Here is a 12,993-nt window from a genome sequence, read left to right as displayed (position 1 = left end):
ATTTAGTGAGGGGAACTCTGTTTTAGGAGAACCGGTTCTTACAGCTCCGCTGACTAAAACAAACCAGATCTTTAGGCTCTCAAACGACTCCTCACGTTTTTCTTGTTTCTTAAATTAATTTATGACCAGAAATTTAGCAAAACTGTGTGTAAATTGAAATACTAATATACAAATATACTTTATCCCCACCAGTATTTACAGGTTCCATGCATCCATTTTCATCCGCTTATCCGGGGTCGGGTCACGGGGGCAGCAGCCTAAGCAGGGAGGCCCAAACTTCTCTCTCCCCAGCCACTTGGGCCAGTTCCTCTGGGGAGAATCCCAAGGCCAGCTGAGACACATAGTCCCTCCAGCGTGTCCTGGGCCTTCCGTCAGGTCTCCTCCTGGTTGGACGTACCTGGAAAACCTCACCATGGAGGCGCCCAGGAGTATGGAGCTGGGATTGGGACAATATTCAATGTAACTTGTACCAAGTTGAGCTGGGATTGGGACAATATTCAATGTAACTTGTACCAAGTTTTGTAACTTGGAACATGTTTCATGACATGTAACTTTGGATTTGTAACTTGTAACTTAAGTTTTCTAACTTGTAATTCTCAATTTGTACTTGTATTTCTTGTTTTGTAACAGGAAAATTTCATTTTGTACATCTATTTTTTATGTAGTAAAATCAAACTTTTATTTTGTACATTTTGTAACATCAAACATTTATTCAGAAACATGAAACTTTCGGTTTTTACCTAGCAGACTTCCAAAAAAAAAAAATCTGTTTTTTGGACCTTTGAGGATTCCTATGATTTTGGGGAGTTTTGGGACTTTTATTTGTACTACAAAAGTTTCAGACTAACCCTAAAATAACTTATTCCTTTGTGGTAATTTAATAAAAACAGCAAAGATCATTACATCCGAGTTTTGAAACACATCTGGAGCTGATGGAGGTGAAAAAAGTTCCAGGTTTTTCAGAATTTGACCTCTGATGTTTCTTCTCGTGTCTCTTCATTTTAGAAAAATCCTGAAATGGAACCCATGAATCCTCAGCGACCGCCTTTCCTCTTCAGACTGAAGGTTTTATAGCAGGACAGTAATCAGAAATGGTGTCAGTGGGTATCACCCGGGACAGACTAGGCTGAGAATCTACACCAGCGCAACAGACAGGGGTGTTTAAACGTGAAACGCCCTTTTTCACCAATCATTACTCCAAAGACCTCCCTCTTCCTGAATCGCTTCACATCCCATCTCTCCAGTTTCTCTTCCAAATGAGACGAAATAACATTTTAACATCCCAAAGATAAAGGTTTTGGGCAAAACTACGTTATACCCAAACAGGCCCGTAGGTGGTAGGAACAGACTTGAGAATAATTAACCATGAGAATCAATATTTAATATCACAATGATATGCAAGGTATTAATTCAGCATCTTAGGAGAAATATTTTATGGCAAATCAACAGAGATGTCTCCAGTCATATAGGCACTGCAGCTGTTGTACAACACAGTACAACCATACAGAAAATAAATGGATACCAAGTAAAGCAGAACCCTGATTCAGAAGGGCAACCATCCATTTCTTCATACCAACAGGCCACGATGCTGTCCATGGGTCCTGGAGACTGACACCTCCAGCCCAAACTCCACCCACAGTACTTAGTGAGCAGAAAGACAAACAGGAACATTTGTGTTCTCCGAGGAACAAAGACTCGTTTCTAAAACGTGGGGTTCTCCATTTTCTGTCCAACAGTCTGGAGGTGAGTCCTTGGATCGCAGAGGAGCCCTTATGTGTCTGCATCAATCCTGTGAGCTGCAAAACAAAAACAACAACAGGATCAAAATCGTTTGCCACTCTTCCAGAACGTGAAACTCCTAAAAAGGACCCGGAATCACCAGAATGGAATATTTCCAGCCTTTATCTTTGGGGACGATTATCTCGAACAGATGATGAGAACCCAAAGTCCAGTCTCAGAGTACTTGATTACTGTTGTGAAAAGGTTGGAATCTCATGGTGACACACCCAAACCAAAAGGGTTCCTCTAAATCTGGCGTCTCTTATCCTGGTCTTAGCATGTTTTTGTTGTTTCCCTGCTCTAACACACCTGATTCCCCTGTTCAGCAGCTCATGGAGCCCTGCAGAAGCCTGGCAGTGACCTGCTGGTTAAAACCAGGTGTGCTAGAGCAGGTAGACCTCTAACCTAGTTAGAGACAACCAACCAACCACACAAACACATTTTAAGCTCTAGTGCACCAAACACGCACGCTCGGGTCCAGAAGCAGTGATACGGGTGTGCTTCCAGCGTTACGGAGATGCTGTCTCCATGCTTCAGCAGGCCTGGGCTTCCTCAGCAGTGAAACCAAGTACTGATGCATATAACTCAGAACATTTCTGTTTAAACTCTCGCTTCTACGCCTCGTTCTAGGGTTCATCCCTGTGAACCATAATCTATAATGTGTACAATAACAGACGAGTGTCTCTTTCTGAGATGAGGGGAGCCTGCTGCTGTCCAGCACACTCACACTGCTTTGGTATCCTGAGTGCTTCCGTGTCTCCCGACAGGACTTGATGCATGACTCCACGGAACTGATACAGCACCTTCAGGCTCTTCTCCTCCCCCACACAGGGGTCGTAGAAACCCGGGAGTCCTGCCTGGACACACGAGCAGAGCCCCACCACACACCGGGTTAGACACGATGACATCACAGCTCTGGCCCTGCATCAGAACCAATCAGGTGGACTCCGCAGGCTTACCTTTGAGGCCTCTGTCAAGATGAGTTTGGAGTCTTTCACCAGACACTGCAGAGGCACAGTCACGTCGATGACCTTTGCCCTCTCGTGCTTTCTGCTGTTGTCTGTCACAAACTTGCCGTACCAGGCATTGAGGATGATGAGACCTGTTTCAGGAGACAGCGGGGACACATTACAGCGCGGGACTGAGGGGTATCATGATACATATCAACAAATCCACCTGTTAAGGAAAACAAAACGACACCCTTTAACTTTTGTGAGCGATATGATGCCGTTTCTCAACCCGTCACAAAACCATCGGCTGGAAAATGTCCTGAGAAGCAGCATATAGACCCTCTAGGTGAGAGGACCAGAACAAGCACCATCATCGCTAGCTGCAGCTGTGTCCACGTGTGGGACAGGGAGACAGGATACATCAACAATGCTTGTAAGGAAAGCCAAACGCAGACGTGGTTTCTATCTGCGAATACCCAAATGATAATAAAAATCTGTGTGCATCCTGCCATTACCGTATTTTCCGGACTATAAGTCGCACTTTTTTTCATAGTCTGGCTGGTCCTGCGACTTATATACCAAATTACGTACACCGCGCTGCTGCGGGCCGGCTCCGGTCCAGGTTTCAGCTCCTCTGCCCCGCTGGGAGGGTTTTAAACACCGCCATCCTCTGCTGGAGACCGTGGCGCGCTGCTGCACCCGCGGTGTTCATTCTGTTATTGTTACCGGTACTTGTCTTGCAATGTGAAACGCTTGGGTCTCAGATTTTGTAAGAAAAATAATAAAATTTCCCCCCAAAATGCGACTTATATCTGTTTTTTTCTTCTTCATTATACATTTTATGGCTGGTGTGACTTATACTCCGGAGCGACTTGTACTCTGGAAAATACGGTAAACAAAGATCAGAGGAAGTGAAGATGCTAAACCTGCTAAAGATCTGACCTCTGCTGTCAGAAGCTAATTAGGACAAGCTGAACTACCACACCGTCTGTGTGAGATGTTGTTGATCAGCTGATTTAAAAACAAACAACATAATCTACTTAACCCCCTTTAACCCTCCCGCTGTCCTAATGGGTGTGACCCACGGCAGGGGTGAGGAGTGAGCACCTCACCCCTGCCACGTGGACCTCAAGGGATAAACCATCAACCCTGCTCAATGGTCAACTTTCCTCGAGGGGTCACACCCATTAGGACAGTGGGAGGGTTAATGGTTGCATCACCTGAATAAAACGCCTTAAACCAGCATCTCCTGGTTTCCCGGCTTTAGCTTCACTTCCCTTTTCTTTTCTTCCTGTGAACTTTTGAAGTAAACAGGAAGAACGACTTTACCGACAGAAAATAGAACTTAAAGTTGGGAAAAATATGCCTGATCTGTGAAACGAAGCTGGACCCGGTGGTTCTTCTCTGTTAAACCTGCCAACAAAGTGAATCTGGTAACAGTGGAACACGGAGACACGTCTCAAGAGTGAGAGTAGATGTCTGCGCTGACCGTGGCCTTCAGAAACCACAGTGGACCCAAACCCTCACCTACAGCAGGAACTTCACTCTGGACTTCAGCGGCATGGGTTCTGAGCCTCTCCGCTCCTCCTCTAGACTCTGGCCCTTGAAAAACGGACGTTGGCCAGCTGTTGTTTCCCTGAGCTCAGGTGAGATGCTGCAGGTGCCTCTGGGTCAGGAGTGGTCCAACTCCAGCCTCAGTCCACTCCTGGTGAAGCTCCACCACATTCATGATGATCCTTTCAAGGCTGCCGGAGAACATTGCCCTTTTCCTTCCACTCATTTGTCTCAAGCACTGTGGGAACGCTAACTCTACCGACCCAGACTGTGTGAGGTTTCCATGCTTTACTTTCACATCTGTATCCAAAATCATCACAATGACAACAAAAAAAAGGTCTGAAATATGTAATGAAATGTAATATTTAACCATAATCTAATTTTTGAGATGCGCCTGTACTTTGGTCACAAAGAAGATCCTGCAGCTGAACGTCCACTCTCCTCTACTCCGCAGGGATACCTCCCAGGGTATCTGCAGGTTTAAGGGAGCCAAAATTTAAGATTTTTTAAGACCTTTTTTAAGGCCACTTTGACCAAATTTAAGCTATTTTTAAAAATTAAATTTAAGCTATAATTTCCAGCTATTGCCTGGAACCGGTGCTAACCACGTCATGAACATGGGATTAGCCATCCAGTTACCATTAAACTTGCACTTCCCCATGGCACAAGCTCCCACTAGCTTAACCAGCTAATGTGCTCATCTAAAAACAGCCCCCTTTCACAACCAACTGAATGTGTACGGTTCCGCTTACGCCAACATCGTACACAAAAAATGCTGAACACTAACTAGAAATTCACGAAAATTTTATAGAAATAAAATAATCTTGTTTATTGGGTCTTTGGTAATTTAAGACCTTCGGAAACTCTATTTAAGGATTATTTGTCATTTTTAAGGATTTTTAAGGCCTTAAATTTGGAAAAGCATATTTAAGACTTTTTAAGGACCCGCGGATACCCTGACCTCCACCACTGCTGACTAACGCGAGCCCAAACCGTTCCTGTTCCTTTAAACAGATTTAGAGTTGAACTCGGGTTCTGCTTGCGTTCTAATCTAAAGGAAGCATTTGGAGAGTTTAAACTCTGGTTTGGTTTTTTAGAGAGGATGGCTTTGAAATCTATTAGAAGACCGTCAGAGATGAGCTCTTGGTTCTCACCCATTCTAGATTCCTCAGCTTCTATGATCCTGCGTACAGACTCCTGCATGAGCAGAACCTGTGGAGTTAGGCACAAAGAGACAATCGCTGAGATTACACATCTTATGGATCAGACAGACGCATCTGATCCTAATGCAGGAGCTCTGGAGGATTTGTTTTTAGAGCATTCTGACACAAATACTCACATCTGTACTCAAACATTAAGCTACGACGTTAGACTGAGTCAAATACTCACAGCAGCCTCCGCCTCCTGCTTTTTCCTGGCGATGTCAGAGGCCGAGCTCTGCCTCTGCTTCTCCAGGTTTCTGGATATTAAAAAAAAAACAAGGAAGGATAAATAAATGGATGTGATGGAGACAAAGCTGGCATGAAGCAGGTAATGCAGAGAGGAGGTGTTCTTACTGTTCCTTCTGGGCACGCACATAGGGCCGGATAACGAGCCGCTGGATGGCGAGGTAGAAAACCAGCGGTCCGACTGTGGCGTAAAACACCGCACTGGGCAGCAGCTGGTCAGTGAGGTGGATGGGGAAGAGGTAGGTCTGACTGGCACGGTTTAATCTGAGGAGAGAGAATTCAAAGTGAACCCTGGCTTAGACGGGACTCGCATGGAAACCGCGGCAACAAGAGGGGCGAACTGGAGCAAGGTTCTGTGCTTACTTGACTTTGAGGGAGACGCCTTGGGGCACGCCCACGCTGACGGTGGCCCCCACCACGCTGTGTCGACTGATCTTCCTCTCGGCGCCGTACTCGACCACCGTCCCAAAGAAGCCCGATCTGTCACATGACAGCAGAGTCACTACAGCTCAGGACATGCTCACGCCGTACAGCTGCTCGCGTTTCACAGCCGTCTGATCGTTGTCACACACAACTCCTGCTGTGAGTAGAACGGGGACAGAATACTAACCACAGGGTAACTGCAGGTTTAAGGGAGCCGAATTTAAGACCTTTTTTAAGGCCACTTTGACTAAATTTAAGCTATTTTTTTTTATTTAATTTCTGCTATAATTGTCAGCTATTGCCTGGAACCGGTGCTAACCACGTCGCGAACGTGGGATTAACCATCCAGTTACCATTAAACTTGCACTTCCCCATGGCACAAGCTTCCACTAGCTTATGTGCTAGTGGGAGCTTGTGCTCATCTAAAAACAGCCCCCTTTCACAACCAACTGAATGTGAACGGTTCCGCTTACGACGACATCGTACACAAAAAATGCTGAACACTGACTGGAAATTCACGAAAATGTCATAGATATAAAATAATCTAGTTTATTGGGTCTTTGGTAATTTAAGACCTCTGGAAACCGTATTTAAGGATTATTTGTCATTTTGAAGGATTTTCAAGGCCTTAAATTTGGAAAAGTAAATTTAAGACTTTTTAAGGACCCGCGGATACCCTGTAACCAGGAAATGGGGTCACACTTAATCCCAGAATGTTATTATTCAAGCTTTTTTGGTCCGCGTGTGAAACACCTGACCAACGCCACACCGCTTTAACAACCAGTGAGCGGGGTCCAATTATGACTCGGGTGCTTATGGTCACCGCCGTGTTTCTGAATGCTGTGGTGAACAGGACACAAGAGCGTGACCCACAACAGCGCTGAGGGAAGCTGCAGGGTGGAACACCGAGCGGCGGGGGGGGGGGGTCGACTTCGGTTTCCATCTGTTGCAGCCTGATCAGATACGAATTTATGACTAGATTGCATCATCCACGTCAGACTGGGACAACATACTTGAGGGAGCCCTTGATCTTGGTCTGGTCTTCATCCTGAAACTTGTACTGATAGCTCATCATCATGAACGTGTGAGGGATGCCGAGCTGCGGAGACGACAGGGAGAAGGAGTAAAAGTGTGAGGAGCAGCTGCAGGTTTTCGTTTACGGCTAAAGAGCGGCGCCCACCTGCACGGCGAAGGTGAAGTGGCTGCTCTTTGTGTCCCTCACTATGCTGGTGTTCATGGAGGACTGGACCCCCCAGCGCCACTGCAGATAACCCATAGTGTTCTTGTCTAAGTGGCGAGCCAGCACCGTGGTCACGCCGGGACGGACGCCTCGCGAGGAGAACTGGAGCCCGCACTGAGCCGTCGCGAAGCTGAAGTACACAGAAACACACAACGGGTAGAACCAAGTCCCAGTTGCCCGGAAACCCACAACACTTGATCCTAAAGCTACCATCGAGGCGTCAAGTTCCGAAATATCTTCATTCCAAAAAGAGGTCCGTGCGTGTCTCCCGCTCCGAGCTCCACCTGTGGAAACACGGAGCATCAGGACGGGTTACTCAGGACCAAACGTTCCTGTTAGCGGCCAGACAGAAAAATCATCTAATCCGTGTCTTTGCAAACAAACGCACGTTTCAGTACGTCGGGATGCATTTTTGTCACCTTTCAAAATAAACACGAGAACAGAATCAAAGCTCCAGACCTAAGGCCAGTACAGCAGACTGTTTTCTCTTTGTGCATTCAGCATAAACGATGTATTAGCTCACCAACTCTCACCCATCCCGTTGCTCTGATGCTCGCTGCTGCTGTAAACTCTGATTTTTGGTCATCCAAACTCCTAACGAGTGCTGCAACTTTATCGGTCTGCATCGATCCTTCCAGTTCAGGGAGCTAAATCCTAAAACAGCTTCCAGATTGGACGCCTTTGTCACAGCAAGCACTCTGCTGCAAATTAACTACCTACTAGGGCTGTCGCGATTGAGGAATTCCCCCTGCGGTGAGTCAGGGCAGCTCAATATTGCGATATTATTGCACCCCGTTTTTATTTATGTACTTAGCAAATTTGTTTGTTAATTACTAAACTCATGGCAATATTTCCTTTGAAACATTGTGCTTACACATTTAAAAAATGTTAGAAAAAAATACATGGCCATTTTTAACACTTTATTGAACGCAGATCAAAGGGCAGGAACGGCATTCTCTGACTGAACTTAAAAACAACATTCAGGAGGTTTAACACTGAAATGCAAATTTGGCTGCAACATCTAACAGAAATTTAAAAAAGTGCCCTACTATCTCCTCGATCAGCGCGGACTTGACCTCTCAGCATGCGCTGTCGCGAGATTTAATCAAGTGCGGTAATTGCAGTGGCACGTCATGCAGCGCGGTGGGTTTCTTAATATCGTGATATATTGTTCTTGCGATTATTGCGGCAGCCCTACTACCTACTGGTCTACTTCTCCTGGAAAAGCCAACATTCAGCAGCCACTTTTCTTTTTTACGGTCGTATCCCACACCGAGGCTTGATCTTGTGCACTATGGCCGGTTTTACCAGAGAATACTGCTGGCCGTCGACATTCGTCCGCTCTGAGTTAACAATTACTCTGTTTGCTCCGGATAAAAAGGTGCTGAGGGCTGTAAAGCGCTCAGAGGCCGCGGGGTTCCCCCTCCTGGCTGTGAGCTTGTGTTAGCATGACTTCCTGCTAGCATACAGCATTTGAGCTCACCGTCAGTAAAGCTGGGCTGTAGACACGTTTGCTGACGGAAGCCGCTAGAACCTGAGTCCAAACATGAACCACTCCAGCGATTTCCCTGAGATCCATTCAGACATAAGCCTAAGAGAGCACGCGGCATACCTCCCCCCACCCCTTCGCTGACGTGACTCTCCTCAGCGCCAGGTTGATGGAGCCGCCGCCGTTCCCGTTGTGGGTGGACAAGGAACCGGACAGGATGGCCGTGTCTTTTGTAGTGAGCGGAGCCTGCGACAGAACACACACAGCCATGAGCGTCTGTGTGAGAACTAGACCCAGCGTCGGCCCAAACCGGAAACAAACCTCTATGGACTGGGATATGTGCATCTTGTTGATTTCAATGTGTGGGACGCCTCCGACCGCATCCTCGTAGTCTTCGTCGTAGCGGTCAAACAGGTCGGTGGCATCCACGCCCACGCTGATCATCCCCTGTGAAGGCATTCACACAGAATCCACCAGTAAGAGCATTTATCCCCTGAGAGTCAGGCTTCTCATCCCGCGCTGTACCTTTGGGTTGGTCCTTTGCTGCAGCCTTCTCTCCTCCCGCTCCCTCTGAAGACGCTCGTACTCCTCCCGGATCTCTGCAGGGCTTCGCCTCCTCTCCACCACCTGGAGGAGCAGGAATCCAGCAGAAGGTTAGCGTAAACCCAACAACTACTCATTTCGTGCTAAACCGGAGAGGCGGATGTAGATGATGACGTTTCTTTCTACAGCAGCACACTACTGCAGCGTGCCTGGTTTACAAAACGCTAAACCCAGTTTAACCATCAACATAGATAAACTAAACCGGGTCGTGTTGAAACTAAACAGACGCTTTGATGAAGAGGAGCGGTTTTGTTTCTGACGGGCTTGAATTACCGACACCTTCTTTACTCCAAGACAAGAATCTGTATAAAACAAATAAAATGTTCAAAACAGGCTTCCTCTCCTTAACTTGACATTTGGAACAGTTTGCGCGAGGCAAACCAAACACATGCGACATTTAAAACAAATTAAGTATGCAGAGTTTTTAAAAATGCATGAAGGCTGTCTAGGAACTGTTGATGTAAGCCTCCAAAGCCCACTGAGCCGGTACCAAAGGGCTTCTCCTGCCTGTAGTCGGTCTGTACTTCGGTCCTAAACAGCTTAGAGGAGGATAAAAACGAGGACCGCGTTTGGAATAAAAGGTTTTAGGGGGAAAGCTGACCAACGAGACACCTACCTCCCATCCTTCGACATCAAGTCCTCGTTTGCCATAAATATCATAGATAGCTCGCGCCTGTGGGTCACTGAGCACTGGGAAAAGACGGATGGCATTAATATGATTCTAACAGAACAGAGTCCACGTACAGCCTGCCGTCCTACCTTCATAAGCTTCATGCACGAGGTTAAACAGCTGCTCCGCCTGTCGCTTTAGCTCAGGATCTCGGTGTTTGTCTGGGTGATAGAGCATGCACAGGCGCCTGTACGCGGCCTTCAGCTCCTCCTGGGTGGCCTGAGGCAAATCAGAGAAGTTGAGAGGATGTTCATGAGAACAACGCGAGCAAACTTGGAAAATCGCGACAAAGGTTATTAGAAGATGAACTGCAGAAGAAAAACACACAGAAGGTAGAGTCCTCCGTGTTTGGTTTCGTGTCAACGGGCTTATGAAGGAGATTCGCTTTGGGCCTTACTTGATGCAAGGTTCTGACACATTCTTCTAAGATTAGAACTTCCTAGGACTCAAATTAAACGGTTACTTTAAACGACAATTTACTCAAAAGTACACTCCTACATTAAAATGTATTTAGTGTAATTAGTCAGATTACATTTCTGGGTTCAGCAGCTCGTACTACGAAGAACTAAACAACTGTTATTTATTCTACCAGAAGAGAAGAACGGGAAACATGAAACAACAATATGCAATAATCTCCAGTCCTACAGATGTCTTTAAAACAAATCCCATACCCGTTAAAAATCTGCTCAGCTCGTCCGCTTGTCCTCTCCCATTTGAAATAAAGCCCATAATGTAAATATTTACAGGGTTCTCCAGTTAAAGTCCCCTGAGCTTCATTACCCCTCTGAGCAACTGGCTGCCTGACCTCCTAACGCTCCTCAGGGCTCCATCCCGAGTCCCTGGTTGTTCTCGCTGATGAGCCACACAGATAGTGGTGATCATCTGGAGACCTGTCCTACAAGGGGGACAACCGAACCAGCCTACTAGCATGAGATGTTGACCAAATAAAAGCGAATATCCCTGGGTTTAGAAAACACCACTCCTCTAAAGACATGAGAGTCATCTGCCACCGTGGTCCTGAGGTCACCAAACGCAGATGCTCTGTCCTGGAAGAATAAGAATGTCCTACACAAGATGGAGAGATGTCCACCACCCCCCACCCAGCGGCCATGTTGACCAGCTGAATCTGTCTGGTAACACGACACACACACACACACACAATAATTCTGACTGTGGCTAAACTGTTGCATGCACCTGGAAATGTGCACTATTAAATGCACGTGTTATTTTGCAACAGTATCCTATCTAGTTACTGGATTACGTAGAAACGACTACTTTTCTGCCTCATTAGAGCAATACCAGCTGTTGACATTAAAACTGTACCCGTCACGCTAGATGAGTCCAGTAAAACACCGTTTATGCTGATCCAGGTGGCTCTGAAGAGGACGGGTAGACTCCCGGATCCCATGTTTACAGTAAGCTCACGACCTGCACGGGAGCCCTGAACTTACAGTTTCAGCTGTAGCATTAGCCTGTTAGCAGCCCCATGGCTGCTGGAGAGGACTTAGCTCACCAGCTAACTGTCCCTACCGAAAACCCACCGCAGCATCCGGTTTATTTCTGTCTCATCCCCACTCGACCTGACAGAGTTGTCACACCACAACAGACGGAGCTTCCAGTGAGTTTCCCACCACTTCACATTCAATGTCGAGGGTCACAGGCTAGCCGTCTAGCTAAAGTTGCTCCTAGTTTGGACAGACAGCTATTAAATATTAGCCAGGGGACGATGTTGGAGCAGCCGACCTTTCCGTCCACGCGGACATCCGCTCACACCTCAAACACACGCCGTACCTCTCTCCGGACATTTAGCAGAGAATAATAATCATCATTGCTGATCTCATCCTCGTCCAAGGAACACGCCATGGTTTCCCCCCGGTCATTTCTTCTTCGTGTTGTTCACACAACCAACCAGGCGCCTCTGCTGCCCTCTGGTGGCCGGGAGGAGCCGCCGCTCCATAGTGGTCAGCCTGGACTGGACTGGAGATCTTTCCCCAGTTAAGGTTTTAGAAAACCAGTCGGGCGGGGGAAAAGTCGTGTAAACGAGCCTTTAATCTAGTTTCAAATGTTTTCATGGGAGGATAGTAGGACGAGCGATCGATCATATGCTACGTTTTATCTAAATTCCTTTTAGATAATTGTGGGTAATATTTGGAAGGCTGACTACAATGTCCAGCCAAACCCAATTAAAATTAGTGTGACAAATTATTTTATTGACATTAAGTGTTTTAAATAAACGTGCTTGTTATTAGGTTAGATTGTTGTATATCAATTCAATTCAAAATTCAAAAATACTTTATTAATCCCAGAGGGAGATTAGAAATTAATCCCAGAGGGAAATTAGAGATTAATCCCAGAGGGAAATTAGAGAAAGGGAAATAGGCAAATATACATACATGATGACACTCAGTCCGGACATGCGCTCTGGCTGCAGGCTGGGGGAGCTGTTCTTTCAGCACCACAACCTTCAGCCTTTACGTGCAGAGACTTTTCTTTCTCAGTTTTACGGCTTCTAGTAGTCTGCATACCACTCTTAAGTACAAGGGATTTATTTAATTCAGTCTTATTTGCACCATAACATAATACTCTCTGTTACTGAATAATGCAATTTTTATATGAGACTTTTAGAGATTCCTGAACGTATTTCAGTGAATCTGTTTAATAAAAGTTAACACAAAATGACAACATACAGGGTTAAAATAGCTGTGCTGATTGTGGATTATGCACTGACTCCATCCCATGACTGATGAAATCACTGCAGACATTAATATCATATTGCCTTATGTGAAATTAGTTTGCTCGTTTTGAAAGCTCTCATGAAAACACAAATATGAGCAAAA

General features: G+C 46.2%; 1 protein-coding gene across 1 annotated transcript; it reads right to left on the bottom strand.

Moving 5' to 3' along the window:
- Positions 1–1,359: 1,359 nt before the first annotated feature.
- On the bottom strand, positions 1,360–12,095 carry dnajc11a (DnaJ (Hsp40) homolog, subfamily C, member 11a). Its single transcript, XM_015967204.3, has 16 exons — positions 11,948–12,095; positions 10,246–10,375; positions 10,103–10,176; positions 9,409–9,510; positions 9,205–9,330; positions 9,007–9,129; positions 7,605–7,678; positions 7,335–7,524; positions 7,168–7,253; positions 6,095–6,211; positions 5,840–5,995; positions 5,673–5,742; positions 5,438–5,495; positions 2,739–2,881; positions 2,507–2,636; positions 1,360–1,796 (listed from the first exon to the last, which is right to left on the bottom strand). The coding sequence occupies exons 1-16, from the start codon at positions 12,017–12,019 to the stop codon at positions 1,771–1,773; spliced, it is 1,677 nt and encodes a 558-aa protein (XP_015822690.1). The 5' UTR covers positions 12,020–12,095; the 3' UTR covers positions 1,360–1,770.
- Between the last annotated feature and the right edge of the window lie 898 nt (positions 12,096–12,993).

The sequence above is a fragment of the Nothobranchius furzeri genome, chromosome 15, assembly GCF_043380555.1.
Source record: "Nothobranchius furzeri strain GRZ-AD chromosome 15, NfurGRZ-RIMD1, whole genome shotgun sequence".
NCBI lineage: Eukaryota > Metazoa > Chordata > Actinopteri > Cyprinodontiformes > Nothobranchiidae > Nothobranchius > Nothobranchius furzeri.
The sequence above is the reverse complement of the archived record's forward strand: the minus strand, read 5'-3'. Positions and strand labels throughout refer to the sequence as shown.

Bases quoted from the DNA above. Each gene is read 5' to 3' on its own strand.
- dnajc11a (XM_015967204.3), bottom strand. From the start codon at position 12,019: ATGGCGTGTTCCTTGGACGAGGATGAGATCAGCAATGATGATTATTAT. The intron at 2,882-5,437 runs GTGAGAACCAAG...CTCCTGAAACAG, and splicing joins AGCTGAGGAATCTAGAATGG to GTCTCATCATCCTCAATGCC. The intron at 2,637-2,738 runs GTAAGCCTGCGG...TCGTGTGTCCAG, and splicing joins TCTTGACAGAGGCCTCAAAG to GCAGGACTCCCGGGTTTCTA.